This window comes from Solanum lycopersicum, chromosome 9 (genome assembly GCF_036512215.1).
Source record: "Solanum lycopersicum chromosome 9, SLM_r2.1".
Taxonomy (NCBI): domain Eukaryota; kingdom Viridiplantae; phylum Streptophyta; class Magnoliopsida; order Solanales; family Solanaceae; genus Solanum; species Solanum lycopersicum.
Window position 1 is genome coordinate 39048932 of NC_090808.1, and position 20867 is coordinate 39069798.

Below are 20867 nucleotides of genomic sequence, written 5' to 3' on the forward strand. Positions count from 1 at the left end.
GAGAGTCGATTTCAGTACCAAAATTTCAGAATTCTAAGTATTTTGAAACGAGACCCCCTCGACGGTCCGTCGTGCCCATGACGATCCGTCGTGGGATCCATCGACCAAGACAATTTTTCCTGAAATAAAATATGCTGCTCAAAACGACTAAACAGGTCGTTACAATAATCCTATCAAACGACTACTACATCTGTTCCCTTATGATTCAAAGTCAATTACATGTTAATCTATTCAATTAGATCATTAGAAGGAAATTATAGTCATGCATGATCACATAGGTTCAATTCCAACTTCACTATGTCAAGATAATTATTAATACTAAATAAATTAGTAAAACTATCCCACTAATTTCATAATTATAATTATGAATAGTCCAAAACACCCACTTAAATCTATCAGAAAATATTTTCTAACATAAAAATTTCTAGTGCCCAAACCGACTACACGGGTTGTTACAATAAGTAATTAGAAAATAATAATAAATTAATTAAGAATATGAAAAAAAAAATAAAGCTAGCAAACCATGTAAAAAGAACAATTAAAGTTCTTATCATGTAATTAAGCATTAATGAATTTAAATTTGTGAAGCTAGAGTTATTCTTTAATAATAATCAAGAGGACATTATCAATGTGCGTCTCCATTTTGTAGATTTGCACCCTTGAAATTATTAAATTTCGTTATGTATCATAAAGAATATTACTTTATCCACATCAATTATATTATTCATGAGAGGGGTTAAGGAAAAAATTATAAGAAGAGGAAAAGAAAAGAAATTTAGGTAAAGATTTTTTTTAAAAAAAAATTATAACTATTATATACATGTAGATTATAGATGATAAATATTAATAGATTAGATATTTAATTAGGAATTAATCTTAGAAAGTCTAAAAGTTATTAAAATTTAATTAAATTTATACAATCAAATATTTAAATATTTTATAACAATTTAATTTATCGAAAGGATAAAATCGTAATTCAACTTTCAACTTTTTTGTTCATGCTTTTAATAATATATGATAAGTTTTCAACGGTAGGTTAACATAGTCCTCGAAAATAGATAACGAATCAAACATATTGATTGCTTAGGAACCCTATGTTTATTTCTTCCTTCAGTTCACGTTGTTTAGGGATCAAATTGCAATGATTCTCTATATCAGGTCACGTATATTTCCAAATTGCAAACAATAAAAAAGTTAAAACTTTGAAAGTTCATACCAATAATTCCAGAAAACAAACTCCCCTGTTTCAATTGGTTTGTTTGATTTTATTTGACACGAGACTTAAAGAACATAAAAGACTTCTGTATTAAAGAAACATCATATCAATTCTTCATTTTAATATACATTGATAGAAGACCTCCACATCATTGCAGTGAGAACCAGCTAGCTTACAGCATAACTAAACAAGCCACAATTCATGTTGTTCTCCCCAACCCCAGTGCATTTGACTATCCTACCAAGAAAATAAACCAAAAAATAAGCTAAAAGAAAGTTCAATACATATTAAGTTTCAGGATGACCAGGCTCAACCAAAAGAATTCACACTGAACACCCATTCACACTTTCGGTTGGAGAAGATCAAAGCAATACATCCAGCAACTGGAAATCAGTGTCTTCCTAATTCATCTTCAGCAGGAGTTTGGATGAAAGAGCTCAGAGAGGTGATATCACACGAAACATACTTCGTCTCTAAGGATGACACAGGAGATGAGTTATCCTTGGTCACTTGTGAACTTACAACCTGGGGCCACAGGAGCTAGTTAGATTGAAAAAGATCAAAATCTGCTGAGATAGTAGCATATCAAGTTTGTACCTTTATGGGGTACACTTCAGTCACCTCTTCACTATTTTCATTGAGGTAGACAACATCCTGCATAGTGAGCTGGTGGTATTCAACAATCTCCCTCAAGAATCGGTTCTCCCGTGTTAGGACTGAGTTCTCTTGACCCAACCTAGCCTTTTCTGCCAAAAGTGTCTCGAGCTGGAGCCTTATCTGATAGGTGCATATCACAACTACAATTATTTCCGTGAACACAAACTTGTAGAAAATAACAGAAATCTGAAACAAGTGCAACAAAAAAACAGGCACAAATGCCTTATCACTGCATGCCATGAGTTATGGCGACAAAGCAAGAAGGCCCATCCCCCAATAAACTCCATAATAGTAGGTCCAGGATATCCCAGTGCCATGACAGAAAGATGAACATACTGAAACATTTTGTTATCACTCCTTGGTTATCCAATAGTTACAGCAGTAATTTCTTTTAGTAGTAGTTATTTTTCAGTAATAGTACAGTTATTTTCATGTAATAGTGCATTTCTTCATTCCAGTTAAGTTAGGAAGTCATGTCCTAGATTCTAGGGGTAGTCATTTTTACAAATCTTGTATTTAAAATTAATTGTGTCTTAGGAAAGGGGAGCAGAAAATTACTAAGTCTTTTGAGTTCTTCAAACTTAAGAAAATGCAGGTTCTCTCTGACGGACCAGCGCATAGGTCGTAGGAAGAAAACATGCCGGGGGACCAAAACACTTTTGCTGCTGAAGAATGCAGCTGAGTTAACATAAAGTGCAAAACTCAACTGTCTTACCTTCTAAGGGGTAGTTTCGTAAGGAGTATTAGGAGAAATAATCCATATATTATGGATGATATTATTTGGTTACTATGTTTGGTAGGAACTTTGGGTCTATTGTGGTATTATAGGATGTATAACTAATACCGCACATTTGGTGGTATTAGTAATACATAGGATTTAATATCATCAGATTATCTATGTAAAGACAAAAATACCCATCAAATCAATTAAATCGTTTTATTTATTGTCTTGATTTTATGTTCTATATTTTCTACTAAATTCATTTAAATAAATTAGCTTACAAATTTTATTATTTAGAGAGAATCGTTTGTTCCTAAATAAATTCAATACCAATCAATACAGTATTTGAAATATGAGGTATTTAAAATTTAATAATTGAAAAGATAAATATATCACCACATAACGTTTGTGATCTTAAATGATTCTACTTTTTGTTGATATACATGTGATTTTCTAATTATTTGTATTTTGAACAATTTATAAAATAGCATACATATTAAAGCTGAAACTTACAATTGTGCAAGGGACTGTTTAGTGTGATGGATAAGGGGAGTTAATCCCCGAATAAATTTTAAGTAATCTTTATTTTATTGTTTGATTGCACAGCTTGGGATAATTTATCCCATGATTATGAATTAGTACCGGGATAAGCTATCCCTCACATTGGTGGTAAAGTAATTTCGGGATAAGTTATCGCGAGGTAAATAGGTAAATGACAAATATATTCCTTAAAATCCTTTTTATACATCATTTCACATTTGTGTATTTACATTATTTTTAATACCATGTATAAGAATATTCACTACTCCTTATTTTTATGATAATTATTCATATTTTTCTATTAAGAAATTACAATATATAAATATAATTTTTACTCATGAATTTATTTACTAATTCTTATGTTTCTTTATTTTGATTTCTCACTAATTTCCTTCTCTTTAACAAACTTAAGAGGGAAGTTCTGTTTTTAAGCTAAATAAGAAAAAAGTTATATTTTAAAATACATATGGTACTTATAATGGGAATAAACAAAAACATTTAAGCTAAATAAAATAAAAGTTCTATTTTTAAAAATGAATAACTAATGCTTGCAAAACAAAATAAAAAAAGATTAAATAAAGTAAAGGGTAATATTGTAAACAAACAACTTTTCTTAAAATTTATCAATGTATGTTATTTTAGATACAACAAACCAAACACTCAATAAGAAATAATCCACCACAACCTATCTCATCATAACCATTTCCAACATAACTTATCCCAACATAACTTACCTCATCATAACTCATACAAACGACCCCTATGTAAATGGTTTATTCGATTTACCTATTGTTTACCGTCTTTTCAGTTCTACGTATAGATGTTCTATCCTTTTTAAATTGAGAACTGACGTTTTGTGAGTGATCAATTTATTAAGATGAAATTTATTTACCCTCAAATAATTCGAGTGAAAATTGCAAACATTACTGCAAAATTGTTTTTTCCTCGCTCGTTAGAAGGCCATTAAAAAATTATATTCTCTGACAATTATCTACTTTCACCCAGTTAAAAATAAAAAAATCTCATAATAATTCAAGGGTATAATTGAAATGATGTTTTTTATAGAGTTTAAATCCAAACACAGTACTAATCCCTGCATTATAAATCCTTGCATTACTAATCCATGTGTCACTAATCATTCTACCAATCAATCCCTAAATGAATTGAAGAAAGATTTTGAACTGGATTATTTCATACTTCGTGTTATTATTTTGAGGTTTTGCTAAGTTTAATCCTTTGAGTTAAGCAAGGGAGTAGAAATACCAAATCATCATCTTCAGGACTTCCGCCCTTTTCACTACTCTCTCGAAGAATTCTGTTTTCTTCTTCCAGCTGTGCACAACGTTCCTTAGCAAAAGCCAGGTCAGCTTTCACAGTCTTCAGCTCCCGAAGAATAAGCTTTGCTTTTGCAGCCATTGCCATTGCAACCTGTAAACCCAAAATAGACATCATGCATCTCACAGAAATACATGTAATGTCTAAGACATGGAACCAGCAAATATTTAGAAAAGCTGTAAGCAACTTCATCTCTAGGATATTCACTGATCACAAGGCCACAACAGTGAGATAGATTAAAGTCATCAAAATCTATGTTGCTTGGACTCTCCAATAATGTTGGCCCACCCGTGTAAGATCCTTCAAAAATGTACTGACTTTAAAGGATCTGATATACACCTAGCGACATTTTTGAAGAGTCCGAGCAACATAGATCCAAATTAAAACTTCAGTAGAATTCCATGATGAACAATGTATTGTGGTAGATAAATACAATGTGATAAGTCATTGCTAAACCAGTGTTACACAATTGCCACCTTACGTCGCGAGATGCCTTGAGTTGAGTTTCCAAATCAGCCTGTGTCTGGGGTTGCATGTGGGCCCGCAACAGAGGTTGCTGATGTGTACCACTCATTGAAGCATTATTCTGTGGAATAGAGCTGCTATCTTTTTTCCTTATTTGCAGCTTCTTGGTTTCCTGAATGATATCTGCCGTACGATTCTCCATAACTGCAAGACCCTCCTGTGATAGTAAATCCAGATATTCTATCTTAATAAGAGAATCAGCATTTGCCTGAACAGATATCAAGAAAAAGGAGGCAGAAGGTGGTGCTGAAACCAATATTGATGGTTATAAGGTGAAAATACAAGTGCCCTTAAATAATAATAATAATAATAATAATAATAATAATAATAATGTTAACATTATCACGAACAAGAAAAGGCCACGATTATGTTTTAAAAAGAAAGGAGAACATTCTGTCTGTTGCTGTAGTTCATTTTTCTCAACAATTTAAATAATGAAAAAAAATCTGATGGAATAAATGCAATAACAGTTTAGCAGTGAAATATGCTACTGGATAACAGTAAAGATAAAAATATTTGTGTTATGTGAGCACACTGCAATGAAGTGCACATTAGTGTGTCTTTCATATTTTCCAATTTTCTTATGTTTGGTTAGTCGAAATATTTGGAAATATTTTCTCTAGGAAAAGAAGTTCCTTAAAAAATGAGGAAAATAACTTCCTTAATGGAAGTAGGGAAAACAAGTTGCATAGGTGACATTCTAAGTTTGTTGTCTCTTCCCACCCACCCAATCCTCCCAACCTCCACCCTTTGACCATCCCACCACCGCCACCCCCGAACACCCACTCTCCATCCCATCATGGCTTCCCATAATGTTTTGCTAAATAACATATAAATGCTCTAGGGACAGGATTTTGTTGCTTACCTACCAAACACTAGAAATAAGTAAGAAACACTTTTCCAAGAGAACTTTTTTAAGGAAATTACTTTCCTCGGAAAACATTTTCCTATATGCCAAATCCAGGCCTCATTTGTTTTCATTTAGATTAAGACGTCTAAATTTGAATGCACATCTGAATGATTAAGATGTTATCTTTAGAACAGACAATTGAATGATAAAGACTATTTTACAACATATGAATGTGCATATTTATTTATTTATAAATATAATAAATATAGAATTCAAATAAAATAGTTATTTACTATTAGAAAAATGTAAATTTAATAAAGTAAAATTATTTGATTTTAAAAAATATTATATTTGCTAGCGATGATGGATATGGTTTGTAACGATACCGGTCGCAATGGTTGGTACTAACTAGTATTGGTGGTGATGATAGTTGTGATAGTGGGGGTGGTTGTGATGGTGAAGTTGCTTAATGTTAGTAGTTGATGATGTTCGTAGTGGTGGTTGAAGAATGTGTGGTAGTTGACGATGTGTTGGTGGTAGTTAGTGGCAGTGCTAGTTGTGATGGCGAAGGTGGTTGGGTGTAGGGATCGAACTGAAGCAATGTAGTGGCTGATAGTGGTAGTGGTGGTAGTGAAGGCCAAGGTGAAGGTGAAGGTGAAGGTGATAGTGGTGGCAAAGTGGCAATGGATATAATAGAACATGGGATAAAAAGAGCATGACTAAATCTTAAAAACTAGGGTTAATTCGTATCTAGGATAGGGAAATACCTAGAAACCATGCTTGGGTCACTATACAGGAAGAAATCGTAATGCTCGATAGTTAATCCATCCTATCCCTGCTCAACGATGTAGATAGTGTATTACTTATCGTAGGCGATTAGAGGTCGACAGACCATTATCATACATTTAACCCTGTGATTCATACCTATATAAATGATATTGATTGCATGAATCATGATAGAAGCTGCAACCTTGGACTTTACCTAACCACTATCTTCAAACCCTTGAAATTGAATCTTGTTTGTTACATTGTGCTGAATTCTTAAAATTAGAAACTAAATCAGTTTTGAAATATTGACAACACTTGTGTTGAGCTGAAAGTTAGAAAAATGGAGTGATTCTGTGTAAGTCCCTATGGGTACGATACCCGACTCTTTATAAGAGCCACTTTAATACTTGAACGACCACGTGCACTTTTGTGTGCGATTTGAGCGCAACGGTAGTGATTATAAACATTGAATGATTAATAAGGCTTGTTTTCTCAACATATAAAAATGTTGAATTAAAAATCTATTAAGTATAAAATTCAAACAATACAACAACATATCCAATACAGTCCCACGAGATTAAATTAAAACAATATACTCCTTCCGTTTCAATTTTTTTTGTCTTGTTTTCCTTTCTAGAATGTTTCAAAAAGAATATAGTTGTCCTCTTTCTGGCAACTCTTTAATTCTAATTTGTCATATGGTATGTCTAAGACTGCAAGATTAAAGGAAATATCGATACATTTTACCTAACTTTGTTTAACAGGAGCAAAAATCTTTTACTTAAACTCTCCGTATAATAAAAAAAGAGAAACGAATTGAAATGGAGAGAGTAATTAAATTGAACTAACCTAATAATATATAAAATATATAGTTGATGATATTCAATGTATCTAAATTACATACTACACACAATATTTATATTTAAGCACTACGAGATGTTGTATCAAATAAGTTTAGAGAGAGTCTATTTGTGAAAGTAAGAATCACTTGTTGTTTAAGCATTTAATGTAGTTTGATAACCAAAGAGCAAATAATGGTCCTAAGACTTCATCTTTTAGTTTGACCTGTCAGAAAAGAATATGTATACACAATCCTACACGGAATAGGAATAGTTTATAGTCTCCTATTTGGTAAGGAATTGTATTGTAGTGTCTATAAATAGGGTTCTCTATGTAATAATTATAACAACAATTCAATAATATTCTTCTCTAATACTTCTCACATGATATCAGAGAAATTGTGAGAAAAAAAATAAAAAAGGAAAAGAAAAAGAAAAAATATCGCACTATGCAGTTTTTTCGGTAACCTAGTGGTTGTCCGGGTTTTAATATTTTCCGTCACTATTTTTCAAAAATTAACATCACCACTAGGTAAGGAACTTCCCGGCGACCAAAACCCTGTCATCCTCGCTGAAAACTAGTGTTGCACGTGCTGTCGGGAAAATTTATCTGGCGAGTTGTCAGATCCACAAGCCGGCGCATGAGGCCTCTTCCAGCCAGTTTTTCGCCAATTCTTTTTTCCTATGTGAATAGCCTCTTTATTCCGAGGCTGACCATATAATTTTTTTCTGATTCTGACCAACATCGGCGATCAGATCTACTTTTTCGGCAACAACCTATTTCTTTCCAGATTCCGACAAAAAAATCCAACTTTAGCTACTCATTAGAGTTTATTATTATATTTTTTCTCTACATATTCTAAATTCACAATATGTCTTTCGGATTGATACTTTTGGCTCCAAGAATATAGGAATTGCAAGTTCAAGCCCTATGTTCACTTCAGAACCGTTAATGGAAAGTTCAAACTATTTAGCTTTGGCTTCCTCAGTTGAGTTGTGGTGCAAGGATCAAGATGTCCAAGATCGCTTTAACGAACATTGCTTGTGTTCTAGATGAAAAGACAAAGGCTAGTGGGGAAGATGTAAAGGCCAAAGCACAATGGAGAAGGTTGATGCACAATTATGTAGTCTCTTATGGCTATCTATTGATTCTAAGTTGATGCCCTTGTTCCGTCCATTCAAAACATGTTATTCAATTTCGGATAAGGCTCGTGCTTTATACACTAATTACATCTCGATTCTATGATGTGATATCTCGTATGACCATCTTAAAGAAACAAGAATCAAGTATGTCCACCTACTTGAGACAAGTACAGGCAATCATGGAGAAATTTAAAATATTGATGCTAATCACCACGGACGTGCAAAAACAACAAGCGCATAGACAGACATTGTTTCTACTTCTTTCACTTGCTGGACTTCCTATTGATCATGATTCAGTGCCTGATCAGATTTTAGCTAGTCCTGTAATTCCTACAGTTGATGAATTATTCTCTCGTCTACTTAGTCTTGCCGCGTCTCCCAGCCACAAAGTAGTTTCATCGCCGACCATTGACTCTTCTGCTCTCGCATCTCAAACCATAGAAAAACAAGCATATCCATCTAAGGAGACTCGGCGAGGAGGAGGTCGTCTTGAAAAACCTTGATCCAAGTGTAGTTATTGTCATAAGTCTGGACAAACTCGTGACATATGTCATAATTTGCATGGTCCACCACCCAGTTATGATCCTGTTGTTCTAAAGGAATATAATTAGTTCCTTCGTAATCATTCAAGCAAGCAGAAATCTCCACAAGAAGCATTTGTTGCTCTGCCTGATCGACCATCCCACAATGCTCATATTGCTCAATCAGAATATGATGAGTTTCTTCAATATGAGCAAGTAAGCAAACATCTCCACAAGCAGCTTCGGTTGTTCAACATGATGTTGCGGGTAACTCTTTTGCTTGTGTTTTACAGTCTAATAATCATGGATCTAATAATCATGGATCATGGGTTATGGACTTGGGCTCTTCTAATCATATTTCTGGTAACAAATCACTTGTGTCATATATTGTTTATTCACAAACTCTTCCTACTATTACTTTGGCCAATGGGATACAAACAAAACATAAAGGGGTTTGAAAAGCCACACCTTTATCTTCTGTCACTCTAGACTATATTCTTTATGTCCCTTGTTCTCCTTTTAATTTGACATTTGTTAGTTGTTTGACACATGCCCAACATTATAGCATAACCTTTTTTGATGATTTTTTTCTCATGCAGGACCGCAGTACGAAACAGACGATTAGCACAGGACATGAATCACAAGGCCTTTACTATCTTAACTCTTCAAATTCCTTCACAGCATGCTCTGTTACAGATCCTCCGGACCTCATTCACAAACGTTTGGACATCTGAGTCTATCCAAACTTCAACAGATGGTGCTTAGTTTATCTAGTTTATCAAAGTTAGATTGTGAGTCGTGTCAACTATGGGAAACACACTCGTGCCACATTTTCACGTGGTGCTGAAGGTCATTTGTCTATTTTTTCATTAGTTCATTCTAATATTAGGGGTCCTAGTAGAGTCAGTTCCACCTTAGAAATTTGTTATTTTGTTAGTTTCATTGATGATTAGTCAAGATGTACTTGGGTTTTCTTAATGAAAGATCATTGGGTTATTTTCTATATTCAATGTTTCTTTGCTGAACTACAAAATCAGTTTGGTATTCTATTCGTATTTTTCGTAGTAATAATTCCTTAGAATACATATCATCCCAATTTCAAGAGTTTATGTCTCACCAAGAAATTATTCACCAAACATCTTGTCCATTATCTCCTCAACAAAATAGTGTGTAGCTGAAAGAAAGAATAGACATCTCATTGAGACTACTCTCACTCTCCTCATTGAATCTCATGTTCCGCTATGTTTTTGGGGCGATGTAGTCCTTTCATCTTGTTATTTAATCAATAGAATGTCGTTATCTTCTAACCAGAATCAGGTTCCACATTCCATATTGTATCCTCAGTCACATCTCTATTCTATCCCTCCTCGTGTATTTGTGGAGCACATGTTTTGTTCATAACTTAGCCACTGGAAAAGATAAATTAGCCCCCTTGCTATTAAAAATGTGTCTTTCTTGGTTACTCTCGAGTTCAAAAAGGGTATTGTTTCTATTCACATGATCTCCGTTGATATCTTATGTCTACCGATGTAACATTCTTTAAATCTCAACCTTACTACACATCTTTAGAGCATCCGGATGCCTCTGAGGTCTTACCCATACCTCAGGTGTTGCTTGTACCCAAGGTACCTATAATTACTTCTCCATCTCCAATTGCAGTGCCACCACTCCTAACTTATCATCCGCTTCCATGTCCAGCAATAGCCTCAAATGATTCATGTCATGCGCAAGACCCTGCTACTACTGTGGCTATGCCTCCTGCAAGCCAATCGATTCCACTTCAAAAAGGTATACGATCCACTCGAAATACTAATCCACATTATACTTTCTTAAGTTATCATCATTTATCTTCACCCCATTATGCCTTTGTTTCATCTTTGTCCTCTATTTCCATCCCTAGGACTAGAGGAGAAGCACTTTCTCATTCTGGATGGAGGTAGGCTATGATTGATTAGATGAATGCTTTACATTCGAGTGGTACTTGGGTGCTTGTCTCCTTCCTTCAGGTAAGTCTACTTTGGTTGTCGTTGGGTTTATGCGGTCAAAATTGGTCTAGATGGTCAAGTCGATCGGCTTAAGGCTCGCCTTGTTGCCAAAGGGTATACTCAGATATTTGGGCTAGATTATACTGACACTTTCGCTCCTGTAGCCAAAATAGCATCAATTCGTCTTTTTCTATGTATGGTTGTCGTTCTCGCCTCTTCATCCGTTGAACACTAAAAATGCATTTTTGCATGCTAATCTTGAGGAAGAAGTCTATATGGAGCAACCACCAACCTGCTAGGGGGAGTCTAGAAGCCTTGTATGTTGATTGCATCGATCACTTTATGGTTTGAAATCGTCTCCTCGAGCTTGGTTTCGAAAGTTCAGTACAATAATTAAGGAGTTTCGCATTACTCGCATTAGAGTTGATCACTCTGTGTTCTATCAACATTCAGCACCAAATTTGTTTACTTGGTTGTTTACGTTGATGATATCATTATTATCGACAATGATCAAGTTGCTATTGCTAATTTGAAGCAGTATCTCTTTCAACATTTTCAAACTAAAGACCTTGGCAGACTAAAATATTTCCTAGGTATTGAGGTTGCTTAGTCTAGATCGGGTATTGTTATTTCTAAACGCAAGTATGCTTTAGACATTCTTGAGGGGACAGGAATGATGGGATATAACCTATTGACACTCATATTGATCCAAAAGTTGAACTCCTCCCATGACAGGGGTAATCTTGAGAGGTATAGACGGTTGGTTGGAAAGTTGAATTATCTCACGGTGACTAGAACGAACATCTCTTTTCCTCTGAGTGTCATCAATCAGTTTATGACTTCTCCTTGTGATAGTCATTAGGACGCAGTTGTTCAAATTCTGCAATATATAAAATCAGCTCCTGGTAAAGGACTACTCTTTGAAGATCAAGGCCATGAACATATCACCGGATATACAGACATTGATTAGGCAGGATCACCCTGTGATAGACGTTCCACATCCAGATATTGTGTTTTAGTAGGAGGTAATTTGGTGTCATGGAAGAGTAAGAAACAAAGTGTGGTTGCTCGATCTAGCACAAAAGAAGAATATCGAGCAATGGTTGTAGCAACTTGTGAGCTAGTATGGATCAAATAGTTGCTTGGAGAATTGAAGTTTGGAGAAACCGGTCATATGTAACTTGTGTGTGATAATCAAGCAGCCCTTAATGTCGCATCAAATCTAGTGTTTCATGAGAGGGCTAAGCACATTGAAATTGATTGTCACTTTGTCAGAGAAACGATACTCGCCGAAGATATTGTTACTAAATTTGTGAAGTCAAATGATCAACTTGCTAATATCTTCACCAAGCCCCTCAACGGTCCTCGTATTAATCATATTTATAACAAGCTAGGTACATATAATTTGTATGTGCCAGCTTGAGTAAGAGTGTTAGAATAGAATAGGTATACGCAATCCTACACAGAGTAGGAATAGTTTATAGTCTCCTATTGGGTAAGGAATTGTATTCTAGTGTTTATAAATAAGGTTCTCTATGTAATAATTATAACAATTCAATAATATTCTTCTCCAATATTTCTCACAGGACAGAATTAGAGCTCTTAAGACCCACTAAGTGGTAAAAAATAAAATTAGGTAAAACATACACACTTAATGGGTTGTGATCTGAATGATTCAAACTCATATGTCCAGTAAGTGCAAACAAATGAGGCCTTAGTAGTCCATCCTTAGTAAAGAAATTTTTTAAAGTAGTAAGTGTTTTTTTATAAAAGTGGTATTCTGGCCAACTTAATCACACCTCAACTAATTCCATATGGTACATGTCACCGCCTGCCAACAACAGGTACAAGTAACTCTATCCACCAACGGTAGAACAAATGGGGAAGAAATCACTTGGTATTTTGAGCATCACTCCTTGTAACATGACAAGTGAAGATGCTCAAAGCATTGAATGTGCCTCCTGCCAACATTCTGTACATATACAACAATCCAGCAAATGCAACAAAATACATCCAAATGATTACTTCTCAAGCACAGAAATTTAGGCACTTAACTACAAAGTTTATTAGATATATCTCTTAGTACTCATGAATCTAAAGCAGTTAACTTTGAAGTTTTTCACTGTTACATAACAAAAAGATTCAGGCTTTTAAGTTGGCTTGTCAAATTTACGAATAAAAGAACTAATGCCTTGTATTGCAACATAATGTATTCAACTATATGATTCTCTTCCGAACAAACTGGAGCTACTTAACTTCTCAATTTTTTGAAAGTAGAAGTTATTCTATGATACCTAAAACCTATCAGATCAAAACGAACATAGATAAAACCCTACATATAATTTAAATTATTTATAAAGGCTACAACAACGACAACATACCTAGCGTAATCTCACAAGTGGAGTCTCCTTGTAAAAATAGAGAAGTTGTTTTCAATAGACCATCGGCTCAAGTATCAAAAATTATTTATAAAGACTAAAAACCAAAAACTATAGAAGCAAGAGATTCATGTAGGTGATACCAATTAGATAAATTGGGATAAAGTTGTCGTTTTTACACTAATCAAAGTTTCAACATTTGCCAAGAGTCGTTATATAGTGGCCAAAGACTTGTATATACACATAAGGATAAGTGTGAAACGTAACCTCTATCATTATAACCGTTGATAGACAAGTAATGGAACAATCCACCCAAACCACCGAATAGATTTGGATTGAGGCGTAGTGGAGTGATCAAGATTTTAAAATATTTTCCAAATCCACAAACTTAGTACATCCAAAAAGTTTAAATGTGGCATTTCTTGATGGAAGTTATTTTTTTTGAAACTGGTACCTTTATTCTTAATGGAAAATTGTGGAAGAAACTTCCTACAAAAGCATACCTCAAAAGCATTTCCAATGGTCCCGCCAATATAATTAAGGGAAGATGCAAGAGCATCTAATCCCTTCTGTAGTTTATGGCCCTCAGCTTTTCTACGGCTTTCAGGCAACTGTTTTCTGTCATATTGCTGCAATCCATAAAATAAAGGTGCAAAATTCAGAATCTATAACACCAAAGTGTAATTCATAGACCATCATCACATGGCCGAAGAAAAGTTTTAGCAATCATGCAACCATAAAAATTTAATTCAAAAATAAATTTCTTACCTGACCAATGGTTGCATTATCAGGCATATGCTGCATTCTTGTGCTTACTTCACTTAGATGTGGTTGGTCTGTATTATTATCATCAATAATAGATTTTGCTTTCCTAGCCAATACTCCCCAAATACCTTGTTTGGATTCACTCAAGTTTTTCATTGATGTATACTCATAGATGGACGAATCCTGCATTTAAAAAGAGTATTCTTACAGCAAGGAGAACTCCATTTATCAGCTGTAAAAGAGACTATGAAAGTCAAACAACTGATAACAAGGTCAGTAACTCTATGAATCGTCCTTCTGCCCAATCCCTTAACACCAACTGGTGGAAAGATTCCCATTCCCTATCCATCTAAACTTCTTTCTTTCTCTAAACTTGGCAGACAATCCTTATCCTGTTTCCCTATCATCTAAGGATACGACTTGAAGCATCTAAGGGTGTGTGACCTAGCAACCAATGAAATGGATTGACAACCATGAGTTCTCAAATTCAAATTCCAATGGAGACAAACAATACTATTCCTGTTTCAAAAAGAATGACATAATTTGACTTGTAACAAGTTTACAAAAATTAAAAAGACTTCAATTTTGTGGTCCTAAATTAAAGTTATGAGAAATGTATCAAAATGTCCTTCAATCTTGTGGTCTTAAACATGTCACGTGGAAAGATGAAATTAAAGTGCTACCGAAAAAGGAAATGGGTCATTTTTTCTTAAACAAACTAAAAAAGAAAGCAGGTCATTCTTTTAGAAAGAGAGAGAGCATGTAATTCTTCCTAAATTTCCAAGCCTGAGTAGACAAAGTTACCCAGTACCTACTTTGGTGAGAGATATCGAGTATCCAGTGACAAGCTGGTACAAACAGCACAATTATAGAAAAATAGATACAAGTGGAAACTGCAGATGCAGATATGCATCACAGATCTTATGACTCCCCCATCCCCCGTTGGTGGCAAGAGCCTTTCCTATTCCCCATCCCTCCATATCTTTCCTCCCCAAAGATTGGAAGTCTATCATATCCCTTTCCATATTATCCAAGTAACCGAAAGAAGAACACTACACTCTGTAACAGACATATAGACTGTACTTTTATATGTAGCTAAAGAAAAATTGGATGCTGACTTTAATTTACAACTCAGAAAAGATAATATAACATCTAGTAATAGACACATACCAACCCAAGAAACCAGAGGATCAAATTTGACATTTTACAAAGGGAAATTGTATGATTCCTCCTTCCTCTGGTTTCCTACAAGACCACTCCTAGGAATTGAAAGAGTAAGTCTATGTAAATGCGACAATTATATACTGCATATGCACAAGGAAAAACAAGATGAAAAACAGCACAAATCACTATTACTTGTAACATCAGTGTAAAAGTACAACTCAACAACAAAATTACAGAAAAAGTGAGTTCTTTGTCCTACAAAAAAAGCAGAAGAATAGACACCATCAACCCATAACAACAACACGCTAACATGTAGTTCTAGTCTCAACATATAGCCGCCTAAAATTCATCGAGATAGTGAAAGTGTGAAAAGAAGCAAAATTACCAAGAGCAGTGGTGGAAATGAGTAAAATGCTAAACAAAAACTGTAATGTACTAAAGGCAAGCAAGAGCTAACCTTAGCTGTTGAAACCGGAGCAGAAGATCGTAAGGGATTTGAGTCGCGAGGAGATGATTGACCATAGATGGGGGAGAGAGAAGAGTCTTTGTATGGTAATGATGCAGTTGAAACCGGAGCAGAAGATCGTAAAGGATTTGAGTGGTGAGGAGATGAAAGAGCTGACTGACCATATGCTGAGGAAAGAGAAGAGTCTTTGTATGCGGAGGATGCTCTTATGGCCTTAGCAGCCAGAGAAGAAGCAGATGATGAAGACGAACTCTCATCGGGAAGGGGTGGCGGAGTAGAAACCTTAGGAACCTGCTGTTTTCTCCTGTAAGCCATATATATATATATATATATATATATATATATATATATATATATATCAGGTAGCTCAATTCGAGTCCCTTTGCCGCTACAACACACCGACACAAAAACTGATAGAAAAAAAATTGGGTTTTACGATTGCATATCAGGGACTGAAATGGAATGGAAGAGAGAAGAAAGAAATTTGGTTATACTTGAATTTCAAATTCTGCCAGTGTAATTTCTCAGCCGATTGCCATCACCGGCAGAGACGAAGAGCATATACGATAAAAATGTCAACGCCTTCTGCTAAGCTGGCATTTGAAGTAAGCCAACAATCAGATCTCATTCTACTCTTCCATTCAACACTCACGGGCCTAGTGGGCCGAAATAAAAAGGAAACATACGTAAATATACTAAAATAAAAAAAAAAATTTATTATTTATAGTAATAATATCTTTTTTTTATTTGATCACTTTTAATTTATTTATAATACAAATTTAATACATATTACAAAGAATAATTTATTATTAATATATAATACAAGTTTTAATGATTGATAATACATTAATCACAAATTTTAATAAACTTATAATAAAATGTGTCAATTTTTTACCAAAAAAACATAATATATTTCAAAAAACAATTATAATTCATATATATTGCATACATAATTCATTTTTAATTCATATTGCAGATTTAACATATTATTATTACAAATGATAATAAATAAAAAGTATTGCTGAAATCAGTAATAAACCCATAAACTATTTCGCTATATTTTTTTAAAAAATTTCTTTCATTTGAAATTAAATCAATGAAATTAAATCTCTATTTACGTGATATATCGATCGGATATATCACTTTATACAATATATCAAGATACATGTGGTGCATCGGGACGTTACAAATGCATCACATTATACGATGTAACAGCATGTTAAGGATATATTTGAAATCGAGACGTGATGTATCGGGATATTTTAGAATGTATCCAGATTTGACATAATTAAAGGGATATTGTACTTAAAAAATATTATGGATATGACATAAGTAGCTTCTAACACTTTGAAATTTGTGTAAAATCTATTTACCGAGGAAATTTCATTAAAAAACTAATTCTAGAAAAATAATTAAGTTTCAATCTAGCTAAGGTTTATTTAATTACAAGTCGAGCTATAACTTTATCAGCTTTTGCGATTAGTATTTGTTATCTCGCATTTTTAAATATTCTATATACAAATACAATTGTAAATTAATTCTTAATTGATGTGGCAAAATCATTTTAAAATGAAAAATATCGCACGAATCACATTAAATATATTTTCTTACAATTTCATATCAAAATGATCTCTTCATATAAACTTTTCCCTTGATTTTCATCTACTAGGTTTCAATAATCAAAAATCTAGTTTGACTTCTTCATTCATAATACAACAAACATTAAAATTGATATTCATTTCAATACTTACTTTCTAATTATTCATTTGAAATAAAAAATAGTTTGAAATCATAAACTTTAAAATATACAAATCAAAATGTATATAATTATCATTAACAAATTTAATCGTAAAAGATATACAAATGATAAATGCTAGACAATTATTGTATATACACAATTGACATAGTTTATATATATATATATATATATATATATATATATATATATATATATATATATATATATATATATATATAACATTGATAGAAATACGGAAACCTACAATAACATTGATATGACTGAAAAACTCATATAATGTATGTAACATCATGTAAAAATTATTGATACAAATACAACTCGCGAAACAACACTTGAAGCATTGATTAACAACAACAAAAATTAACTTTAATAAAATGTATGTGTCCACTAAATGTCAATGGACCATGTCCTTTGATAGAAATAAAGTGCGGAAAGTGAATGACTCAAAGTAAAACAGACACGAGAGTTGTATGTGGAGACCTTTTTCTCAAAGGAGGAGAAAATCATAACCTGTCTCATATGGGTTCAACTCAGCTCCATTTCACTCAAAACGGTGCAAAGACTTCAGATGAGAAATCTGTAGTAATTTAGGAATCAAACTATTAATCTCTTCTCCTTACTGTAGCAACAATACTACAAAAAATAAACTAAACAACAACTTTATTTTACACTAAACCAACTAGCTCTAGTCGAGTTAAACTTCAAAAACTCAACATAACTAAGTCTAGCTAAACTTGGTTGTGATAATCTGGAATTTTTTTATTTTCATTATTATTATTGTTATTGTTATTATTGTTATTATTATTGTTATTATTATTATTATTATTCTTATTATTATTCAAAGACCCTTTAGCGTTTAGGGCGTAGCAATACCCCTATACCTTAACATAAATAAAAACAACAAAAGTACAAGGAGAGGAGCACAAACCTTGCCTTCGAACCTATGGTAGTTCAAAGTCGACTAGCCTACTAATATTAGTAAACTCATCACCTGTCACATCCGAGGAGCACCCTTAGACGTTAGCGGCGTTGGCATCCTCATCGAGGACTAAGACTAACCTCTTAGCTTACATCATTACATTCATAGGTTAAATCGCGAAAAATTTAAAAACTTTTCTATATCTATCTTGAGGTTTACATAGACCTATCGCATATACATAATATATTCATATCGAGTATACATAGACCCTTCGTATAAGAAGATTACTTAGTATTATACTTTTATTGCATATATATATATATATATATATATATATATATATATATATATATATAACATAGTCTTAAAATCGGATGTCTCATTTCATAACTATCACTTCCTGAAAGTAACCCCTAGAAGTTAGGGAGAACCCTTGGGTCATGACTGGGCGTACTTGACCTTCTGGGGTATTGTACAAGCCCTTAACTATCGGTCATTACATAAGACGGGAAAAGTGGTGCGAAATTAAAACTTTTCAAGACATTTAATATAAAAAGGAAATCTTTCATAAATACATAAGGAATCTCATCGTCACAAGCCAACTTAAATACACGACATAATTTCTTAGGGACACGGCCCATTACATTTAAAGAAGTACATAATAGGTACTTATACAAAACTAAACGAATCAAGAACTATGCCCTCGAATATATGAGGACATACTTTGTCTTGATAGAATCCAATCCCAAGCTTTGCCTTCTAGACTTCAACCTTGCTTCCAAAACCTATACTTATAGAGTATAGAAAAGTATGAGGTTAGTGCAAAACAATGTACGAAGTATGGCATATGCAAAAACATGCAAAAAGGGACATTTTAGTAAAATACGCTTTCATGCCAATTAGAACAATCCTGAATTTAGAAACAAAACAACATAAGAAACATCATTATCACTTAGATAAGGATTTCCATAATTTTATAAAAGATACACTTTTCAGTAACCTTTCCAAACTTTACAGTAAACTAGCTAGCCTCTACAGTCAACTTCTTTTAACATTACAGTGAACTAAAATGACTCCAAAGTAGTGGACTTCCAAGGTATTGACAATGAGGAAATGAACTCATCTCCGTCGGAGTTTCCCTAACTAAGGTCGTCCTAAGACTCACTAAGGTAATACATGAAGGAAGTACGGATATGACTCCTTCAATACACACCAAAGCGATCCTCAAGACTACCCCCTTTTTGGCGTACTCACCTCGGGAGAACAAGCCCCCACTCAATGGCAATACAATAGAAGAACACCCAAGCAACACACCAAGACTTCCCTTTGGGAATGCCTACTTAATGCAATGAGTAAATGGTGTCCCATACCACCACCTACCCTAAGTAGTACACTCTTTTAGAAGGCTTGGCACCAAGACTCCCCTTATGTAAGGTCTACTTAGTGCAATGGATAGATAGCATCCCATTTCACTACCTACCCTAAGTAGTACGTTCTTTTAGGTGAGTTCATTCATTCAATTCAAATAAGACTCATAAAGACTCCCCTTTTGGAATGCTTGCATAGTGAAATGGATAAATAGCGTCCCATTTTATTACTTACCCTAAGTATCACACTCTTTTAGAAGACTCCGCACATTCATTACTTTTGTGGGTGGTTAGCTTAAACGACATAGACCATAAGATCTAGACATGGAATCCCGATATTAACCCTTATCGGATGAGGGATCCTCACTTCCTAGAGTAAGGTCATTCTCTTAGCTTACATGGCTTGCCCAAGGGCTACACCTATCCGGGCGCATAATTAAGGGATTAGGAGATTGCTACTAAGTAACTTATTCTCTACTAACTAGGAGTACTCATCTTAAGAGGTACATTGGAATACAACATCTCAACTCACGAAGTGTAACAACCTTTTTTTCATATCCTCTCGGTGCTAGGCATAACTTCCCATGGATTCTCAACATTATAAACTATAGGTTAAGGATAACTAGATAACACCACATCTCAACTTACGAAGGGCATGCATCCTCCAACCTATCTTAGAAAGCTCTTAGGATGTAGTAGGGTTGCTAATAAACACTTCATCTCAACTCATGGAGAGTGTTCACCCCAAAACTCCCCTTTCGACTTAACTTAGCTTCATTCATTCATTCAAGTGTGAGTGTGAGTATGTGTACATGTGAGCACACCTTGCACATAAGCATCATGTCATTTAAATTAACTTCTATACATGATATAGACCTTCATTCATCCAATCACACACTTTACATGCTTCACATAATCATGTACTTCATTTAGGCATATTCTCTAGCCT

General features: G+C 34.0%; 1 protein-coding gene across 1 annotated transcript; it reads right to left on the minus strand.

The window, feature by feature from the left end:
- Positions 1-1281: 1281 nt before the first annotated feature.
- LOC101252625 (uncharacterized) lies at positions 1282-16748 on the minus strand. The gene is made up of 7 exons (XM_010327954.4): positions 15865-16748; positions 14247-14426; positions 13982-14107; positions 4951-5151; positions 4398-4562; positions 1814-1993; positions 1282-1741 (listed from the first exon to the last, which is right to left on the minus strand). Exons 1-7 carry the CDS (start codon positions 16186-16188, stop codon positions 1607-1609), a joined length of 1311 nt encoding a protein of 436 aa, XP_010326256.1. The 5' UTR covers positions 16189-16748; the 3' UTR covers positions 1282-1606.
- Positions 16749-20867: the final 4119 nt, after the last annotated feature.